We start from the raw sequence: 19,285 nt of genomic DNA on the forward strand, positions 1-19,285 counted from the left end.
AAAACCTCTTCCAGAGTGCTCAGGACCTCAGACTGGGCCGAAGGTTCACCTTCCAACAAGACAATGACCCTAAGCACACAGCTAAAATAACCAAGGAGTGGCTTTGGAACAACTCTGTGACCATTCTTGACTGGCCCAGCCAGAGCCCTGACCTAAACCCAATTGAGCATCTCTGGAGAGACCTGAAAATGGCTGTACACCAACATTCACCATCCAACCTGACGGAACTGGAGAGGATCTGCAAGGAAGAATGGCAGAGGATCCCCAAATCCAGGTGTGAAAAACTTGTTGCATCATTCCCAAGAAGACTCATGGCTGTACTAGCTCAAAAGGGTGCTTCTACTCAATACTGAGCAAAGGGTCTGAATACTTATGACCATGTGATATTTCAGTTTTTCTTTTTTATTAAAATTTGCAAAAATTCTACATTTCTGATTTTTTTCTGTCAAGATGGGGTGCTGAGTGAACATTCATGAGAAATAAAATGAACTTTTTTGATTTTAGCAAATGGCTGCAATGAAACAAAGAGTGACAAATTTAAAGGGGTCTGAATACTTTCCGTACCCACTGTAGTATGTCTCAGTGTACACTCTACTGGTATCTTCTCTGCATCAGGAATACTGCTAAAGATACTAATGTGACTGTTGTTTATCTGAATGTCATATCTGATCTTCAGTAAAAACCAATGGAATGTTCAAACCACAGTCATCTTTTCTAGGCATGCTCAGAACCTACATTGTGCAACAACATCACTGCAACATTTATGTGTTTTCAGACTTGGACTATTTAAAGCTTTAGAACAAACTCTTTACATTTTTTGTGGCTGTGCAAAAACATCAAACACACCTGTTTTATATGTCACACTAAAAACTAAAGGGTTTCTCTCTGGGATTTCACATATTCAAGGACAGATAATGTCAAATGAACGCCAAAGGACAAAATTTGTGTTACAAAAAACCCTTTGAGAAGAATTGTGATTAAGGAAGAGATCTTTTTGTACGCAGTCATGTAGGACGGCCGTAATGAAGTTGGTACGAGCCGTCTGTCATTTATGTAATCCATCCTGGATGTGAGTAGGTCTTTGTTTTAGCTACAGCAAAAGCTGCTTCTCTTGTTTCCTTCTGAAACATTTAACAGCATCAGATCTGACGTTTGACCAGAACCGTCCAAATACTGCCATACCAAAAAAAAAAAAAACAGTTTGAAAATGAAGTTTTCTCAATTAACTTAAATGTTTTAACACAACACAACAAATGAAGGAGAAACTGTGTTTAATTCATATCGACTGCACAGATCTCAAATATGAATATAAACCTCACATTTGCAGCTTCAGACACAGACACTAAAAATTAAAAAAGCATTTAAGAAATAACCCTTGGAATAAAACATTTTGGTCAAAACCTAAACATCTGCATGATGAACAATGAGGAATACATTGAAACTGAGTTCTGTAAATTTACATATATGGAATTTGTAAATGTATCCACACAACATATTTTAAAATGGGACAGAAAGAAAGTTGATGAACTAAAAAGTTCATATATAACATTTATACATCATTTGATGGCCAGATGATGTAGAAAGTATCAACCAGAGACCGGGCTGGAGCTTTGCACATTTTGTTTTAGTTTTATTAGTATTTCTGTTTCATTTTATCTCTATAGTTTGCATCTTGACCTTTGGTTTAATGTGATGTTACCTGTACATAACAGAACGGCCCAGTTCTCTAACACAGCTCTCTTTATCAAACTGACTGACTTATTTCTCTTTTCCCACACAATTACCTAACTGTGTCAAAGGACACCTGACCCTTACATGAACATGTGCTGTTTAGCATAGGTTTTCTGTGTCACAGCTGAAGGAAAGAAAGAACCAGAAATTCATGTTGTTACACTTGAAGTTAAAAAAATGTTTATAAAAAGATGACCATTAGAAAATTACTGAAATTATTCTTTAGGATTGTAATACACATGTCGGTCAAATGTAAACATGTATTTTTGACTGACAGGTCCATTATTTGACTCCACCCCCTTAGCTCCCTACTTATCATTTAATGCTGTGTTTCTTTGACTGTTGTCAAGGAGCCAGTAAGTGGGTGGTGTGTGTGTGTTGTGAGTCAGATGCAGAAAACAAAAACTGTCCTCAGTCAACGGTGGAGGATAGAGATCAGCAGAAATGCCTCCGAAAAGAAAAAACAATGCTGGTGTTGGAGTTGAAGATGGTGAGAAGATTTATTCTATTTTTATGACTTTATTTCTAACCATGAGAATGCATTAAAAAATATAATTTTATTTCTTTTAGTTTAAAGTTTTGAATTTTAGACTTAATCATGTTTTTATTTAACTTGAAAGCACAACAATTAATTACTACTTTAATTAGAATTGAAATTAAATCAAAGGCTTTTTTTTGTTTTCATGTAGTTTGACTTCAGACTTAATTGTTTATATAAACAAAAATGCCTCTTCATTTTATTTGATCAATTCATATTTTAGTATGACTTCCATATTTTTACACTTAAAAAGTATCTATTTAATTGTTTTTGTTAATTATTGTTGTACATAAATTTAGTAAACTTTTTGTAACATTTTCATACTTCTTACCCTAATTTACAGTTAGTTTTTTTTTATCCTAATCATGCAGTTCATCTTATTTATATCTAAATTATTGGAGGTTTTCTTTTTTATTTGAATAATTTAAGTATTTTTTTAAAATATATATTCAGTGGTTGCTCAGCTTTTTAATTCTGTTTCTCTCTCCTGTTCAGTTGGGATGGATGTGGATGCAGAAGTTGACAGTGGAAGTGAAGGTCAGTCACTTATATGCTATTTAGGCCACATAAATGTCATGTCAGCAAAGAGCAACACTAGCCAGAACAAAGTCAAAATGGCTGAGCCACAGTTGTCATCAAACTTAAAAGATTGTCTTTTTAATGTCTTTTAATTACTTTTTTTTTCTGATTGGATGGATACATAATTTTCAGAGGAGGCTAGGAAGCGAAGTAAAAACAGAAGAACCAAACCTCAACGAAGGCCCAAACCTGCAAGTGAAGATGAAGACGATGATGAGGATGAAGCTCCAAGAAGGAAAGGGCGGAGGAAGAAGAAGGCCAGAGACAGTGATGAGGATGAGGAAGACAAGCGCAGTGTGAAGAGCAAAGGATCCAAAGCCTCAAGGAAAAAAGGGGCAAAGGCAGAAAGTGATGAAGAGAGTGAGGAAGAGCGAGGGAAGAAAAAAAAAGGAGGCAAAGCCACATCCAAGAAAGACAAGGAGGAGCAGAATAAGAAAGGAAATGGAAAGGGAAAGGGAAATGGAAAGGATAAAGATGGAGACAAAGACAAAAAGAAGAAGGGGAAGAATAACAGGTGCAGTATTCTGTGACTCACCTACATGCTCCACAAACACCACTGTATACGCAACTGCACTGAAACGGCTTCTCCCACTGATCTCCCACAAGTTTTGTGAACCAACCTGGAACCAGGAAACTGACTGAAAGGGACAGAAAAAAAATATGATTTTAGCCACTGAAAATCTACCTCAAAATAACTCTCATGTTACCTCTACAATACCTCAGGAATGTGTTTACATAAGCAACCGTTGATCAATCTTCCACACCAAAGATCATAGAGAATCAATGGAGCTGTTAGTCCACTGCTGCCTCATGTGGTCAATTTAAACTTAAAACTTAAACTTATCTTTATTAGTCATTGTGACACAGCACAGCACACCATGCACAACGAAATTTACCCTCTGCATTTAACCCATCACCAAAGTGAACAGTGGGCAGCCATGGTCGGCGCCCGGGGAGCAGTGCTTGAGGACGATGCCATGCTCAGTGTATCTCAGTGGCAACCTGGCAGTTGGTGGATTCGAACCTGGGGCCTTCCGGACCGAAGTCCGCCTCCTTCACCACTAGGCCACCACTGCCCCTAAATTTGTGTCCAGGAATTCAATTCAGTTGAAGTGTTTCAAATACCAAAATCAGTAATATTTAAATTAGTGATAACTGGACTCCACTCCACTGTGCTACTGAGTAAAAGCTTAATTTTCTTTATTGACTTTGGTGTGGCTGGGTGAACGATTAACAAACTCAAAAACAAATAGCATCACCAAATTCACTAAGAACAGCCCCAGTTTATTTCACTTATAATGCCACAGTTACTGAGTGGCAGCTGTTAGCTTGCAGCCAATGGTAGATGCACATTTACATATATACAGTATTAGTTTGGTCAAAGTGACATGAATGACATTTACTTATTTTATCAAGACATGTGTACAAACGTTTCCTAATCATTTCATTAACTGTTGCTACATTTATTGACATTATTTTGCCTTTATTGTATTCATGGTGACTAGCCAAAGATTCAGCCTCAAACATGATTAGCTTCTACAAAATAACAGAAGCAAAAGGTTCAGCCATATCTGTAGTTTTAAAAAAAATAATGCTTACAATAGCTTAGTTTTATACACAATTACTCATATTTAAACATTTTGGAGTTAGCTTCTTTAACATTATCCTAAATGTTGCAACACAGCCACAGCCCATAGTATGTTTAGCTAGAAAATGCTACCATTAGCCAGACATTTAGCTGTCAACTATGAAAAGTAGCAGGTTTACACTACCTCAAAGGCATACAGTTAAGGTAATTTACATATTTCCTCAGGACAGTTATGTGTCTGGATTTAGGGATGTTCTCTCAATGTCCTCTTTGTAGTAAAAAAAAAAAGAAATTCTGATGAGCTGAGCTCAGGGTTTTGGATTTAGCCGTTGATAATGCCCAAATGTGAGCTCCTGTAGTCTTTTGTCAAAGCCCTGATCGGTGACAGCTCTTTTCCTTCACCAGCTCCTCCTCTGACTCCAACCAGTCGGACGAGGACTCAATGTCAGAAGGAGAGCTTGCAACACTGAAGGAGGAGGTGGAGGAGAAGAAAAAGCTAATAGCCACACTGAGGAACAAACCTTGGCGAATGAAGAAAAGACTCCTCCTACTCAAGTAAAATCGAGTGCAATGACTCACATGCTATTGGGTGTTTCCTGGCTGTTTCCTTTTTCCCTCAACTGCTATTCATACCTACCATCACATATGTTGTGTACATGTGATGTTGAGCGTGTAAAATTAAAACAAATGACTAATGTTTTGTTCGTTGTTTGCCATCTCTCTTTGTCACATCTGTGACAGTCTCTCTGTCATCGTTAAACAGTTATCAAAGTTTTTGATCATTAGCCGTTACTACTGCATTACTTAACAGAAGCTCATTTGCATAACAGTTTATACAAGAGGAAGTTAAGAAAGAAAGAAAAAGAAATGGAAGCACATTTTAAAAACCACTGTTAATATTATAGTAATCTACCTGGACGATTTTCAAAGATTCTTATAAAAATGTCTTCCATTTCTAACGTCTTCCCATTTCGTTTTGTGCACTTTTTATGCAATTTGCCAACCTACTATAACTCTGGCCATCCTGTGGTGTGAGCTTCAGTTTAGAAAGTAACTAGTTGTGATTAGAGTCAGAGACAAGGCTTTGGGTAAGCAAAAGACTGAGAGTTAATTAAATGGCCAGAGAAAACACAAGCACAGGAAGCTAAGTTAACCTTTTATTTGAATCTGTCTTTCAGTTTTGAGCAAAGCTGCTAGAAAAACAACAACAACAACAAGGCATTAGTTTCACCAGTGTTTTGAAATGGTACTGTTTATACACAGTACTGTCCCTTTGCTTTTAGTTTAGAATTCATGTGGCGTCCGTAATAGAACATTTTTGGTACTGTTCTGAGTTCCAGATGTAGATGCTGTGGTGGAAAAATGCATTGTTGTTGGTGTTGAGCCTTGCACTACTAGTACCTGCTGTTGAAATGCAATTAGTTCCTTACTCTGCCTCTAACGTCTGTTACTTAGAGTGGAAAGGTTCGTAATAATGATCAGTTCTGAAGCGTCTCAGTTTCTGTTTACAGAGAAGCTCAAGAGTTCGTGGAAAAGTTTGAAGGAGCTCTAGGAAAAGGAAAAAACAGAAAGCTCTACGCCTTCAAGGTCATGATGACGAAGGTAACATTGTCCACACAAGTGCAAAGTTAACATTTTTACAAAGCAGATCATATTAACAAAACTGTCCTTTGGATCTGCTTTTTTTTTCTCAGAAACTGATCAAATTCAACCGTGACTTTGAAAACTTTAAAACTGCCTTTATACCATGGGAGCGGAAAATCAAGGACGTAGAAAGTCAGTGTCTGGAATATTTTTCTGATAATAACTTTTCTAATGAGAATAATGGTGCCTCGGTTTATTAAGTTTCTCTTTTTTTTTCTTTTTTTTTAACAACAGGCCACTTTGGATCGTCCGTGGCTTCTTATTTCATCTTTCTGCGGTGGATGTATGGTCTGAACATGGTTTTGTTTGGGTTCATGTTTGGCCTGGTGGTTTTACCTGAGGTTTGTGTTTCTTAACTCATTACCCACTGTTATAAAGTTAATCAATCATACAGGCCTGATTTTCTTTTTCTTTAATTTTCTTGTCAGATCCTGATGGGTCTTCCTTATGGCTCCATTCCCAGAAAAACTGTACCCAGGGAAGAGCAGGCCACAGCTATGGACTACTCCGTACTTTTTGACTTTGGTGTGAGGATCTTGGACTAAGTGAAAATATATTCATTCTTAATTAACTGAAGATTAATCTTCTCGTGCATTTGTCCTGAGGATCTATACAAACGGACGGTTCTGTGTTTGTGTGAACCCACAGGGTTACTGTAAGTACTCCTTCTTGTTCTACGGGTTCTACGACCACAAGCGGACAATCGGAGTGTTGAAGTTTAGGCTGCCTTTGTCCTACCTGCTCGTGGGTGTTGGGATCTTCGGATACAGCCTAATGGTTGTCATTAGAACGTAGGCAAGGCTCTTAGATGTACAGTACCAGTTGTGTAGAAGGGAGTCCATGGCTGTTTTACTGTGTGTTTGTGTTTTTTCAGAATGGCCAGTAACGCAAATGAGGGTGGAGATGGTGCAGAAGATGGAGAGTTCACCTTCAGCTGGAAGATGTTCACCAGTTGGGACTATTTAATAGGAAACCCAGAGACTGCAGACAACAAGTATGCTTCCATCACCACCAGCTTCAAGGTGAGTGTTTATGTGTCTATTTATACTAGAACCCAAATACAAGGATTCCAGCTCTGAAACCCAGTACAAAGCTTTGAGTAGAAATCAGATGTTCAGGTATCTAATGATACCTATGCCAAGATAACAACAAATAACCATCTACTAGGTCCTATAACCAGCTAACAACCTCCAAGCTGATTGAATATGTCGTAAAAATTGCTATCCTGCTAGTCCTAAAAACCAAACTAACAAACCGTAATAAATTCTTGAACTTGACTAAAACAAAATAAAATACCATGATAATAATCTAATCGATCACAGAACAACAAGCTCGTTAGATTGAAGAATGTAATCATCTCACCGTGTACACTCTCTGCAAATTGGGTTTTCCCTAGGTAATTTGCATCAACGCCTATCTGCATGAGATTCAAATAGCGTAAAAAAAAAACACAAACTAAAATTTGACATGAATGTAAGAGCCACAAGAAACTGGGCAAAGAGCCGCATGTGGCTCCCGAGGCGCAGGTTGGCCCTGCCTGCTCTACAGCATATGTGTCAAACTCAAGGCCTGCAGTCCAAATGCCATTCGCCAAGTCCATGCTACAGAGTTTCTTAACTTGATTTTTTTTATTACATGGAGCAATTTACAACATTTGTATCTTGAATAAATAATAATCAATTGCAGAAACATGTACTAATATGTTATGGAGTAGTTATAGCTGTATTTCTGATGTGCCCCCTTTCCCCCTCCCTCCCCCCGATGAAAATGACTTTGACGCCCCTGTTCTACAGGAATCAATCGTAGATGAGCAGGAGAACCAAAAAGATGAGAACATCCATCTGAGGCGGTTTCTGAGGGTCCTGGCAAACTTCATGATCTTGTGCTGCCTCGGTGGGAGTGGATACCTTATCTACTTTGTGGTGAAACGCTCCCAGGTGTTTGCTGAGAAGGATGATGCTGAACTATCCTGGTTTGAGAAAAATGAGGTAAGTTTTTTTTTTTTTCAAAAAAGTTTTTTTAATAAGTTGTTTTGTCTTGAAAAAGTGCGCAAATTAAATGTGTCAGTGTTTTGACTAAAATTATGTCCTTAATGGTTTAAGGTGGAGTTTGTGATGTCACTGCTGGGACTGGTGTGTCCTCCTTTGTTTGAAACCATAGCTGAGTTGGAGGATTACCACCCTCGTATTGCCCTGAAGTGGCAGCTGGGTCGAATCTTCGCTCTCTTTCTAGGAAACCTGTATACCTTCCTCTTCGCCCTGTTTGACGAAGTCAATGCCAAGGTATGATATATATATATAATGTCAGGCTGTTATGTATGAAGACAGCAGGACTGAGAACTTATGAGTATTGTGTATTTGTACCTTTGCACTATACACTTTGAATTTTATTATATTATTATAAGGGGTTTTTTCATGGTAATGACACTCTAGCATCAAAAATTAGACCAGTGTGTTTCAACCTTGGGGTTGCATCCCCATGTGGCGTCACCTGAAATTCAAATTGGGTCACCAGAAAAGTCTAGAAATTTATATTATAAACTAATTATTATTGTTTTAAAATAATGATTACAATGGTGTATTCATATGAAGTACAGTTACTAATCTTATCTATGGACATTGGTTTAAGACAGTGCATCTCAAGTAGTGGGGCCGAACCCCCCTGAGTGGCTGCAATGTGGTGCTGGGGGGGCGTGAGGAGCTTCCAATGGAATATGGCACGCTGTAATGCTTAAATGATGTGAAGCCTAGTGAGGCCTCCAGTCACTAGGTGGCAGCAACTCATACAGTGGTTTGTACAGATAAAAATATGCATGTTATCAGGTTCTCAATAGTATTTCAATTTGGGGGGGAGAGTGGGAGGATGGGTGAAGATGAGAAAACATTTCTGTCCCCAAGGGGGAGCATGACTGAATCTTCCTTCAGTCCAACAGGATGTTTTTTTTTAAGGTTGTTAATCTGAACTGTTTTTTATCCTTGTTGTCAGTTGGACAGAGAGAAGATTATCAAGAACAATACAGAGTGGCTGATGAATCAGTACATCATGAACTACAGCTATTACTTCAACACCACTGATGTTCCACCACCAAATGTGGACCCAGCTGATGTCATCAGAGGACCCTGCTGGGAGACTGGTGTCGGAATAGTCAGTCATCGTCTTTTTTATTATTTGTGCTTTTTTTTATAATCATTGTTTGTGTGAAATACTTTCTTTCTCTTGATGTTCTTTTTAATAGTGTCTCTTTATGGCATTTTTTTACCTCCATTTTCCTGTTCTTACAGTATATTAATTTAATTTTCCCATTTCCTTATGTTTGGTTTTGAATGTATAACAACTCAGCTTGTTACTCCCCACACACTTAAATAATTTATGTTCTTCCCTCTTCCATTTTCTTGCAGGAATTTGTTAAACTCATTGTGTCAGACATGCAGGTGACCTATCTAACCATTCTGATTGGTGACTTCCTGAGAGCCGTTATCGTACGCTTCCTCAACTACTGCTGGTGCTGGGACCTGGAGGCTGGATTTGTGAGTAAAAATCGCACTTTGCACCAGTGGCTGAGAGTTTGTAGGTTGAAGATTCCGGACTTTGATACAAGGAGTACACAGTTAACCTGAAAACTGTGTTTGATTATTTAAGTCAACCTGACACCAGGCAATGGCATGGGGACGGACAGGTGACTGCCTTTCTGAGTGAAAGAGGAGACTGCGGAGTGAGTGTAATTACAGAGGAAGCGAGAGAGGAAGGGGGAGAGAGAAGGACAGACAGAGAGAGGAACAAAGACAGAGAGCAGGAAGACAGAAACTCAAACAAAACTGGCAGGACAGACACACTGCCAGATGGGTTTTATCCAGAGTTGTTTACAAATAGACCCCAATCTTAAAGGATCCACAAAAGACATGGATCAACTATCAACCAATTATTTACCTCTGTAAAAAAGGTTCTTCAATATGTGTCAATAAGACCACTGTTCTAAGAACAGCAGTGACAGAGTCTTTAATTTCCCAGCATTTAATGGAGGAACCAAATTTGCGAAAGCGGTGTAAAGTACTTTTTGGTAATGCACACTTGATGTTGTCGTTTGTTTTGTTTCAGCCTTCATATGGAGAGTTTGACATCAGTGGAAATGTGCTTGGACTTGTCTTTAACCAAGGAATGATCTGGTGAGTTCCATCACTTCCTCGGTTCCTACTGGTTTATGTCAGTTAAAAGCCCTTTGTGATTTCTTTTGTTAGGATGGGGGCGTTTTACGCTCCAGGTCTGGTCGGGTTGAACGTTCTGCGTCTGTTGACCTCCATGTATTACCAGTGCTGGGCTGTGATGTCCTGTAATGTCCCCCACGAACGAGTTTTCAAGGCCTCACGCTCTAATAACTTCTACATGGGCCTGTTGCTGCTGGTGCTCTTCCTCAGTTTGCTGCCTGTCATTTACACCATCATGACTTTACCTCCGTCCTTCGACTGTGGACCGTTCAGGTCAGTCAAGTCTAATTTACTATCTTTATCTATAGCTTGGCATATATGTATGTAAGTTAGATTTCTGGACAGTTTTTTTAATCTATAATGACATAACATTAATGTAACTTCTGTCTAGTATTGTCTCCAATTTGATTAACTCTATTTTAGTTTGACTAAAATAAAGTTAAACTAAAATAAGTTTAACTTTATTCACATTCACATTCTTTATAGCACATTCTGTAAAGAATGTGTTTCTAGTAAATGTTAGTGTTCGTAAATAATTGACATTATGTTTTCCGTCATGCAGCGGTCAGGAAAAAATGTATGATGTGGTGATGGAGACCATAGAACGGGAACTGCCTTCTTTCATAAGGAACATTTTCACATACGCCACCAACCCTGGACTCATCATGCCTGGTGTTCTACTCATGGTGTAAGGATATTTTCTTTATGTCAAACAGCGAGCAGTGATAAATGTTAAACTGAAACAAAGTAACTATTTCATAGGTACGCAGGTAGAGCTTTGTATGGATAATGCAGGAGTGAATAAATTAAAAAAGAAACCTCACCCAAACCATTCACAGAGACCACATCTGTAACTGTTGAGATTCTTTGTTGTATTGTATGCATCCACAGGCTAGCGCTGTACTACTTGAATGCAGTGTCTAAAGGATACCAGCAGGCGAACAACGATCTAAAAAGGAAGATGCAAATGGTCTGTATACGTGTGTGACATTCCTGTTTCTTCCACTTACAAATACATTTGATTCTGTGAGATTCACCTAAAGATAAAAAATGAATTTCAGGCTCGGGACGAGGAGAAGAACCGCAGGAACAACAAGGACAGCACCAACCAGGTGATGAAGGACCTCGAGGATCTGCTACCAAACAAGTCACTCATTCCACCACCCACTGAGGAGGAGGAGCCACCAGTACCTGGTACTGTCACCCAGACCTGTGATAATTCAGTGTACCTGTCATCTATGTGGTTCCATGGTATAATGGTTAGCACTCTTTAAATCCACTGATCTGAGTTGAAATCTCCACCAGTTCTTCTGTTGGTTCAATATTGTAGCAGAAATCACTTCTGCCTTACATACAGAAGGTCCTGGGTTCGAACCCCATAGAAATCACATACGTAATGGCGCTTGCTTTGTGGCAGCTAGTGAGTTGCAACCACATACATAATGGAACCGCCTGTGGCAGCCTGTGTGGGTTACCAAGGCTCACACTGTGAATTTCCCCACTGTGGGACAAACAAAGGACTTACATTTACAGTTGACTGATTTTACACCTGCCCACGAACTTCAGCAAAATCTTCTTTTTCTTTTCTTCTCAGAAGTTGTTGTAGACAAAGGAGGCAAGTCTCCTAAATCCAAAAAAGACAGGGACGGAGGAAAGGGAGTAAATTTGCAAAAGGACGTCTCTCTGGCTGCAGAGAACCCCAGAGGTCCAGTGACCAAGCCCCCGGGCCCAAGAGGGGGACCTCAGTCTGGACCAGGTCGAGGCAGAGGAAGAGGGCGGGGTCGACCTCAGGACTAACACGTAAAAAAAAATCACATGTACCACATGTGTCGATTAAGTGGAATGTCTTTATTTTCTTATGTCTTAAAACTATAAAGGCACTAGTATGTATATATATATATGTATATATATATATATATATATATATATATATACATATACATATACATATACATATACATATATATATATACATATTAATGTATATATATATATATATATATGTATGTATATGTATATATGTATGTGTATACATGTATGTATAGGATGACATGTTGAAAAACATGCGTTCTATAAACCTCTGTCAATATAAACAGTGATGACCAAATTCTACCAACAATGTGACACTAAATTTAAAGCTACAGTATATTTTTGCATATTTCCTTTAAAAAGGTTACAAATAAATAAATGTGTGAAACACATACATCTATCTGCTGTTATATGCATTGGTGTTCCAGCAATACATAGTGTTTTTTTTTTTTATTAATCATGATTAATGTGACGAACGGTGATCATGATCTATCATGATTAATTGTGATTTATCTAGAGCCACCCTGTGATTAACCAAATTATTATCAAGTAATCATTGAAAAGTCAGAAACTGCTGCTGCTGTGTTAGGAGGTTAGGGTTACGAGTAGTCCTTTAGCCGTTGTAGTAGAGTTAGCAGGTTAGGGATTAGTGGTTTTAGGGATAGTTTAAAGAAAGTGGTTTAGTTTTCTGCTGAAGTGGTAACACAAAATAACAGGCTCCACCTGAAGGCCTCCTCCAGAGAGTTTGTGTTCTTGGGTCATATTGATCACAGCTGTGGAAACAACCTCCCTCCCGTGATGTGATTTTTCTTGAATTAATACTAAATTATTTAAATAATAAAATATTTATTTATGTTATTTACTTTGTTCATTTATTTGTAAATATTCCTTAGATCTTCTTCAACCACAGGAAAGAAAATACTGTCAGCTGTCTACAGATGGAGCTGGAGTTGTAGGACCTTTCCATATAGAATTCTGTTTTTACTTTTTTAGATGTTGTTTTAATAAATGTTTACAAATCCTCTGTATGTCAACTGTATTAGGACTGAGAGGGTTATGTAAACTGTATAAATTGTGGAAAAACAAAATTAGAATACGAGTCAACACCCATTCTCACTGTAGGAACATTTTATTGTAAAGCAATTTAAGACATGTAACATTTTAACCACCTTAGCGCTAGAAGCAACTGGTGCTGCATTCATGTGGTGTTGGAATGATCGAAAAAATTACTTTGCAACTAGGTAAAACTTCACATAGCTCACCTGATCTGTTTCCTTGTCTTTTATTGTCCATAAACACTGTGAACAGTCACCAAACTGTTATATTCTGTGAACATTAAAACACAACTGGTCTTCTTTGTATCAACCGTGTTTTTCATATGAAAAGTTTCTCACACAAATTGTGGAAAATATGTTATTAATTCAGAGGGATTTGTTCACGTGACGCTTTAGCCCAGAGGCAGTGTCTCTGTCACTGGTGTGGAACCCCAGGGTTCACCTCCTGGGCAAGATCGAATCCTGATTAAGGCGGTTGGTACCTTCCAGTGGACTCACCACCTGTAGGAACGCTCAGGGGCGGTTGGTACAGTGCAGTGTGATTTGGGTGGTGGTCATGGAGACTGCTGCCCCCGCGACCCGGTAACGGATAAGTGGATGAAAATGGATGGATGGAAGATTTGTTCACCAGCAATACAAAACAAACAAATGTGCCCTCTACAGGTCAACTCTAGCAACTACAGCCTTTCTATCCAGGTTTATTTAACTGTAATATTTTAAATGGGATTACATTTTTGGGACCTAACTATCATACACTATCACAGATAAAGTAACACAACAAACACGTCAAACATCCTCCCCATCCTCCAGGGTCTGTCCTGACTTCAGCTTTACGATCATCTGTCAGAAAGCAAAAAATAAATGGGAATTAGATAATCATTCCTGGGTCAGTGTTCAACTGAACATAACTGAGGTCAAACCTCCTTCAGGTGAGCAATCTCTTTGCTCTCCACGTTCCTCTGAGCGATGTTGGTGATGTTCTTCACTCTTGTTGCATAGCTGTAAAAACCAGGATCAATTTATATCAACATCAAATAGTTGTTGTTTTTTTAATCTGAATGATGTTGTTGAATGAGAGACAGATTTGTACTGTGTCTCGAATGACAGACATGACAGACCATGTAGTGTTGAAATTAAAATTGCAATGGCATCATTGTTTGTTTTCTTACCAAAGAGAAGTAAGCGTCTCATCCAGATTGCATCCAGAAGGTGAAACATTTACGATCATGAGGGTTTTAGCGTTGCCGCCCAAGGAGTCACGCATCACCTGAAACATAGAGAGCAAGATAAGGTCAGACCTGGCTGAGCCACTTAATACAATAACTAGGACAGTACTCTTGATGGAACGAGAGCCCCCACTTTGAGCAATATGTGCAAAATGCACGACTGATGCAGCTCACTGCTGCACAACTTTTTATGGTGGTCTACTGGGGGATTCTCAAGAGCCACAGCTGTTATTTTATGGAGTTGATATAATACACATGTTTCGCCACGATTGTGCATACTAGTAATAATACAAATAATAATGATAATAATCGTGACAATAATAATAAAAAAGACAGGAATTGTAATCATTGCAGTATTTTGTCATTGTATTAATAGTGTTCGCATTTACTGCTATTTAACTTATTCATTTCTTTGTTTTGTGTTTTTGAGGATTTCTTTTTTCTTTAATTTCATTCTTTAGTATAGGCACTTCTTGCTTAGGGCCCTTGTTTGGCTAGGAGAGGCCCTGCTCACAAGCACACAGGAGCTGCTCTACTGCTGCCTCAGTCTGTGTCGCTGAGGTAAATAAACCAAGCGTTTCAAACACTGAAGTTTTATCTCAGGCTAAATCAACCTTAAAGTTTAAACCATACATTTCCTAGAATCTTGGATTATTTTCTTGTCTCCTTCTGTGGTTACCTGGGTCAGTTTGCTGTTCCTGTAGGGCACGTGAGGCAGTTCAGCAGACAGAGCTGAGATCACGTCACCCAGAGCACTCAGAGACTTGTTGATGAAGTTGGCCTCCTGTAAGGTGAGCATTTACAACATTATTATTATTATTATTATTATTATTATTATTATTATTATTATTATTATTATTATTATTATTATTATTATTATTATTATTATTATTATTATTATTATTATTATTATTATTATTATTATTATTATTATTATTATTATTATTATTATTATTATTATTATTATTATTATTATTATTATTATAATAATTATTATTATTATTATTATTAATATTATTTGTTAATTAGCTTCACCTTCAGCTGATGGTCTTTGGCTCCAGTCTTGGCTGCTCTTTCACTTCCTGCTAGATCCACCAGACTCACTTTTCCGCTGCTCACACTGCCATTGGTCAGATTCCTACTCTCCACTGTGATTCCTACGATGAGGTGGGAACGAGAGCTTTCCACGTTCATTTCTGTGGAAAAACACAACCCATTAGAAAAGGACTAAGCCACTTTATGGCTAACATGGGTTTTTTTTCTGCCTTTTCCTATTTCTAGGCTAACCAGGTTAGACCCCAGTATGTTTTAGGTGAACTTTTTGACACTATTTTAGAACCTCTCACTCTGCACAAGACAAAGAGCACAGTAGAGTTCCACAAAGAGAACTCACTAGTGGCAGAGATGTGTCTGTTGGCACACGCCTGTTTAAAAAGAGCGTAAAGTTCACGAGCGTTGGAAACATCCTTCTTCTCTGCTCCCTGTGCAAAAACTACCCCCTTCCGGTTCCTCTTAATTTCCACCCGGTGCGCTGCTGCCTGGAACTGTTGAGACTCAGCGGCAGAAGACCCAGCCGCAGTGGTCGGGGTCACCAGTAGGTCCTGCAGTCTGTCGTTGTAAAGCTCCAGCATGTAGGTGGAAACCTGGAGTAAGGTTAGAGACAATAGTACAGACCAGGACACAGACCAGGACATGGTATTAGTGAAGGCTCAAATCCAGATCCAGATAAAATCATACTTTTTCTTTTCTTTTTACCCGATATTCAAATTTGTTTCTGTTCTCAGTGATGATGTCAAATATGGCATTAAAAGTTCTGGGCATGATCCCAGGATTCTTCTGGTCTTTGTCTCCAACCATGGTGAAGGTCTTTCCTGATCCCGTCTGTCCGTAAGCAAAGATGCAGACATTGTAGCCGTCGATAGCTGACTGGATCAGTCTGTGGAAGAGGAAACAGAGAGTTAACAGCTGAACTGAACTGAAATCAGTTCAAATAAGAAGAGACAATTAAACTTTAAATAATCATTCATAACACACTTCAAAATATATATATATATAATTATATATATATATATATAACTGGTGAATTTCTAAGGACACAAAAAATATTTTTTACATGATGCGTTTTACCGAATGAATGAATCGACCAATAAACCAAATGGTAGAACCAGTAATATACTAAAAAACGAATACTGTATCTGTACCCAGGGGTTTGGGGGTGGGATATTTTCCTGTCACTGTAACTGTGTTTTTGTTAGTTTCTCTCACCTGCTCATGTCCAGGAACAAATCTGTTTGCGAAGCTTCAGAACTGAAAACTCTGTCGAACTGGAACTCTCTGTCTCCTCGGCTCGTCTCCACTTTTACAGAAAACTCGTCTACTTTTTCCACAACCACAGTTTCACTCTGAGCCGACTCAGTGCGACTGGCAGGACGAATTCGACAGAACACTCGAATTTTACCTGGAAAAAAAATGATTAAAAAACAAAACAAAACAAAACAATTCCAACATTTTGTTTCACAAGTGACATTGCAGCAGCTTTTAGTGAAAATGTGTCAACCTTTCATTTCCTCCACCATGTTATAAAGCTTTTTCCTCATTGTTCTCTCTGAAGTGTAGTTTTCAATGATTTTCTTATTTTCTTCTTTTAACTGCTTCAACTGGTGACAGACAAAAGATGGAAGTTAATTTTTTTTTTTAAATCTGTTAAATGATTCTTGAATTTAGGTCATTATTCTATTGTATTTTTTGTTTATTCTTTTTAATAAGTGGCTTTTACAAATGTCATTACAAAGACAGTGTTTAACTTTAAAAATGAATTACATTTACTGTATATATACATATTATTTGTACTACTTTTTATTGATGTGTGTTGTTTGAAATGTTTCCTTATCTCATCACAACAATAAACACATCCCTATAAAATGATTTAAACAATTATCCACATTAACATTTTCTGTGATTTCATGTAACATTTATCTAATTTTATAACATTTTAGGACATGTCAGAAACATTGACAGCTTTATTTCCTTTAATATTTAATAAACTAATTTGTGAGACAAACCTGGTCCTGCATGAAGATCAGCTGCTGTCCAACGCTCTTCACATCCTCTGAGCTGTGGACTAAGGCTGTGCCTGAAACATTTTCCAACTCTGATCCCACATCACAGTCTTATATAATTTAAAAAAAAAGTTCAGGTCAAAACTTTGTGTTTGTAAAAATTGAATAATTGCAATAATTAAGTTTAAAGAAAATTATAACCGTTATTTATAAGCGGACTTTTTCCACTTTTGATGGCGTGTAGAGCCGTCCAGCAAAGTTCACACTCTCTGACTTTGTCCTGCAGCGAAGACAGAGTGAACTCAGGGTCCACAGACCTGAAACCAGACCAAAACTGAATTATGACATCACCTTCGACCACTGATAAAAGCATGACTTGAACATTCTGTGTCACAATTATGCTGAAAATAAATGATCATATCATAGCATCAGAAATATGTATAAAGAAAATAATTATGGAACTGAATCATTAGAAAAGAATTACACGTCGGCTGTCTCATCTTCTCCGTCCTCTATCTTCATCTGTAAATGCATCAGTTTGTCTCTGGCCTCTTTGAGAGCAGCACAGTTCTCCTCCATCATCTGATCCAGGACCAGTCTGGACTCGTCCAGCGTTCTGCAGACCACATGAGCCTGAAATATGCAGACTTTCATTTTTAGAATAGGGACTGCAGAAAACCAGGACCAAGTCCTAGGTAACAGCATACTAATAAATGGACTTATGAAACAACACAAAGAAAATTAAGAGAACTTATGTCCTCCTTTAAAAAGTTAAAAAAGTCAGGACCTTTTGGACGACAGAGTTCAGTATCAGACTGCAGGACGGCTGAGGGAAGAGAGGAACCAGGTTTCTGTCCGACCCCAGCAGATCAGTGATTTCTCTCTCTCTTTGATACAAACTCTCCTTCAGTTCCTCCAGACGCGCTTTTGCTCCCTCCAGTGGCAGATCCGGAGCACTGCGATTCTGTAAGATGAAGTCGGTAAAAAAGAGCGTTGAATAGCTCATAATTCTATTTGGCCCCCAACTTAGACTTTATTGGTCTGAATACTATTGTTTATTTACTGCAAATACTTTGTCTTTGTTTATCTACGTGACAGTTACTAAATAATCTTAGACTATGTGGCAAGAGATGGCTATAAAAACTAAAAAAGAAAAAAGAGAGAGATATTTAGAGCCTGAAGATATTCCTTTATGTCTTTCTTCAAGTCCTGCAAGGAAATAAAGGTTGTGTTCAACTAAACAGGCCAAGGTTTAATAATGAGTAAATTGTGAGTTAATTGCCTACACATTGTCCTTTTTCACAATTAGTCTGCTAACTGACAATCTTTCTCTCACACACGTTTGCGCGCGCGCGCGCAGACACACACACACCGCAGTCTGTGGATTTTCCTCTTCTTGTTCTTGTGACTCTTCCTGCTGTGGCGATGCTGTCAGCATTTCCTGGACATTTCCTATTTCCTGTCGGGCTAGCAACAGTTCCTGCAGAGCTGTTTACAATAACGGAGCTTTATTGATCTATTGATACGTGATGTTTGATTGGTTATGAGAGCTTATGGGAAGTGTGCACTTGGACTTACTGGAAGTCTGATGGATGTGCAGCAGGTCCAGTCTGTTGGAGAACGATTCCAGCATTTTACTCTTAAATAAAATGAGACTGAGAATCATTTTTTTTATACTGTATTACATCCAGGAGAGGACACTGCAACGCATGACATCATAGAATGGTAACGTTCTGCTGTCCAACCTTCTCCCTCTGCCATTGCACAGCCACCTCTCTGCTCCTGCTCCTCTCAGCTCTCAGCTCCTCCTGCAGCTGCTCGTTCAGAGCTGTCAGTGCCTGAAACAAGATCAAC

General features: G+C 38.4%; 2 protein-coding genes across 2 annotated transcripts; one reads left to right on the top strand and one right to left on the bottom strand.

Moving 5' to 3' along the window:
• The first annotated feature begins 2,129 nt into the window (after nt 1-2,129).
• On the top strand, nt 2,130-12,108 carry tmc2b (transmembrane channel-like 2b). The gene is made up of 20 exons (XM_017042847.2): nt 2,130-2,221; nt 2,765-2,806; nt 2,981-3,362; nt 4,842-4,991; nt 5,948-6,038; nt 6,131-6,212; nt 6,315-6,421; nt 6,509-6,607; nt 6,729-6,871; nt 6,955-7,102; nt 7,874-8,068; nt 8,183-8,362; nt 9,066-9,224; nt 9,479-9,607; nt 10,176-10,243; nt 10,316-10,555; nt 10,845-10,970; nt 11,174-11,252; nt 11,344-11,476; nt 11,877-12,108. The coding sequence occupies exons 1-20, from the start codon at nt 2,176-2,178 to the stop codon at nt 12,077-12,079; spliced, it is 2,802 nt and encodes a 933-aa protein (XP_016898336.1). The 5' UTR covers nt 2,130-2,175; the 3' UTR covers nt 12,080-12,108.
• Nucleotides 12,109-13,886: 1,778 nt separating this feature from the next.
• On the bottom strand, nt 13,887-16,948 carry kifl (kinesin family-like). Its single transcript, XM_025053405.1, has 8 exons — nt 16,930-16,948; nt 16,638-16,830; nt 16,128-16,308; nt 15,766-16,015; nt 15,408-15,568; nt 15,052-15,156; nt 14,316-14,413; nt 13,887-14,145 (listed from the first exon to the last, which is right to left on the bottom strand). The coding sequence occupies exons 1-8, from the start codon at nt 16,946-16,948 to the stop codon at nt 14,061-14,063; spliced, it is 1,092 nt and encodes a 363-aa protein (XP_024909173.1). The 3' UTR covers nt 13,887-14,060.
• Between the last annotated feature and the right edge of the window lie 2,337 nt (nt 16,949-19,285).

The sequence above is a fragment of the Cynoglossus semilaevis genome, chromosome Z, assembly GCF_000523025.1.
Source record: "Cynoglossus semilaevis isolate Cse_v1.0 chromosome Z, Cse_v1.0, whole genome shotgun sequence".
Lineage (NCBI taxonomy): Eukaryota > Metazoa > Chordata > Actinopteri > Pleuronectiformes > Cynoglossidae > Cynoglossus > Cynoglossus semilaevis.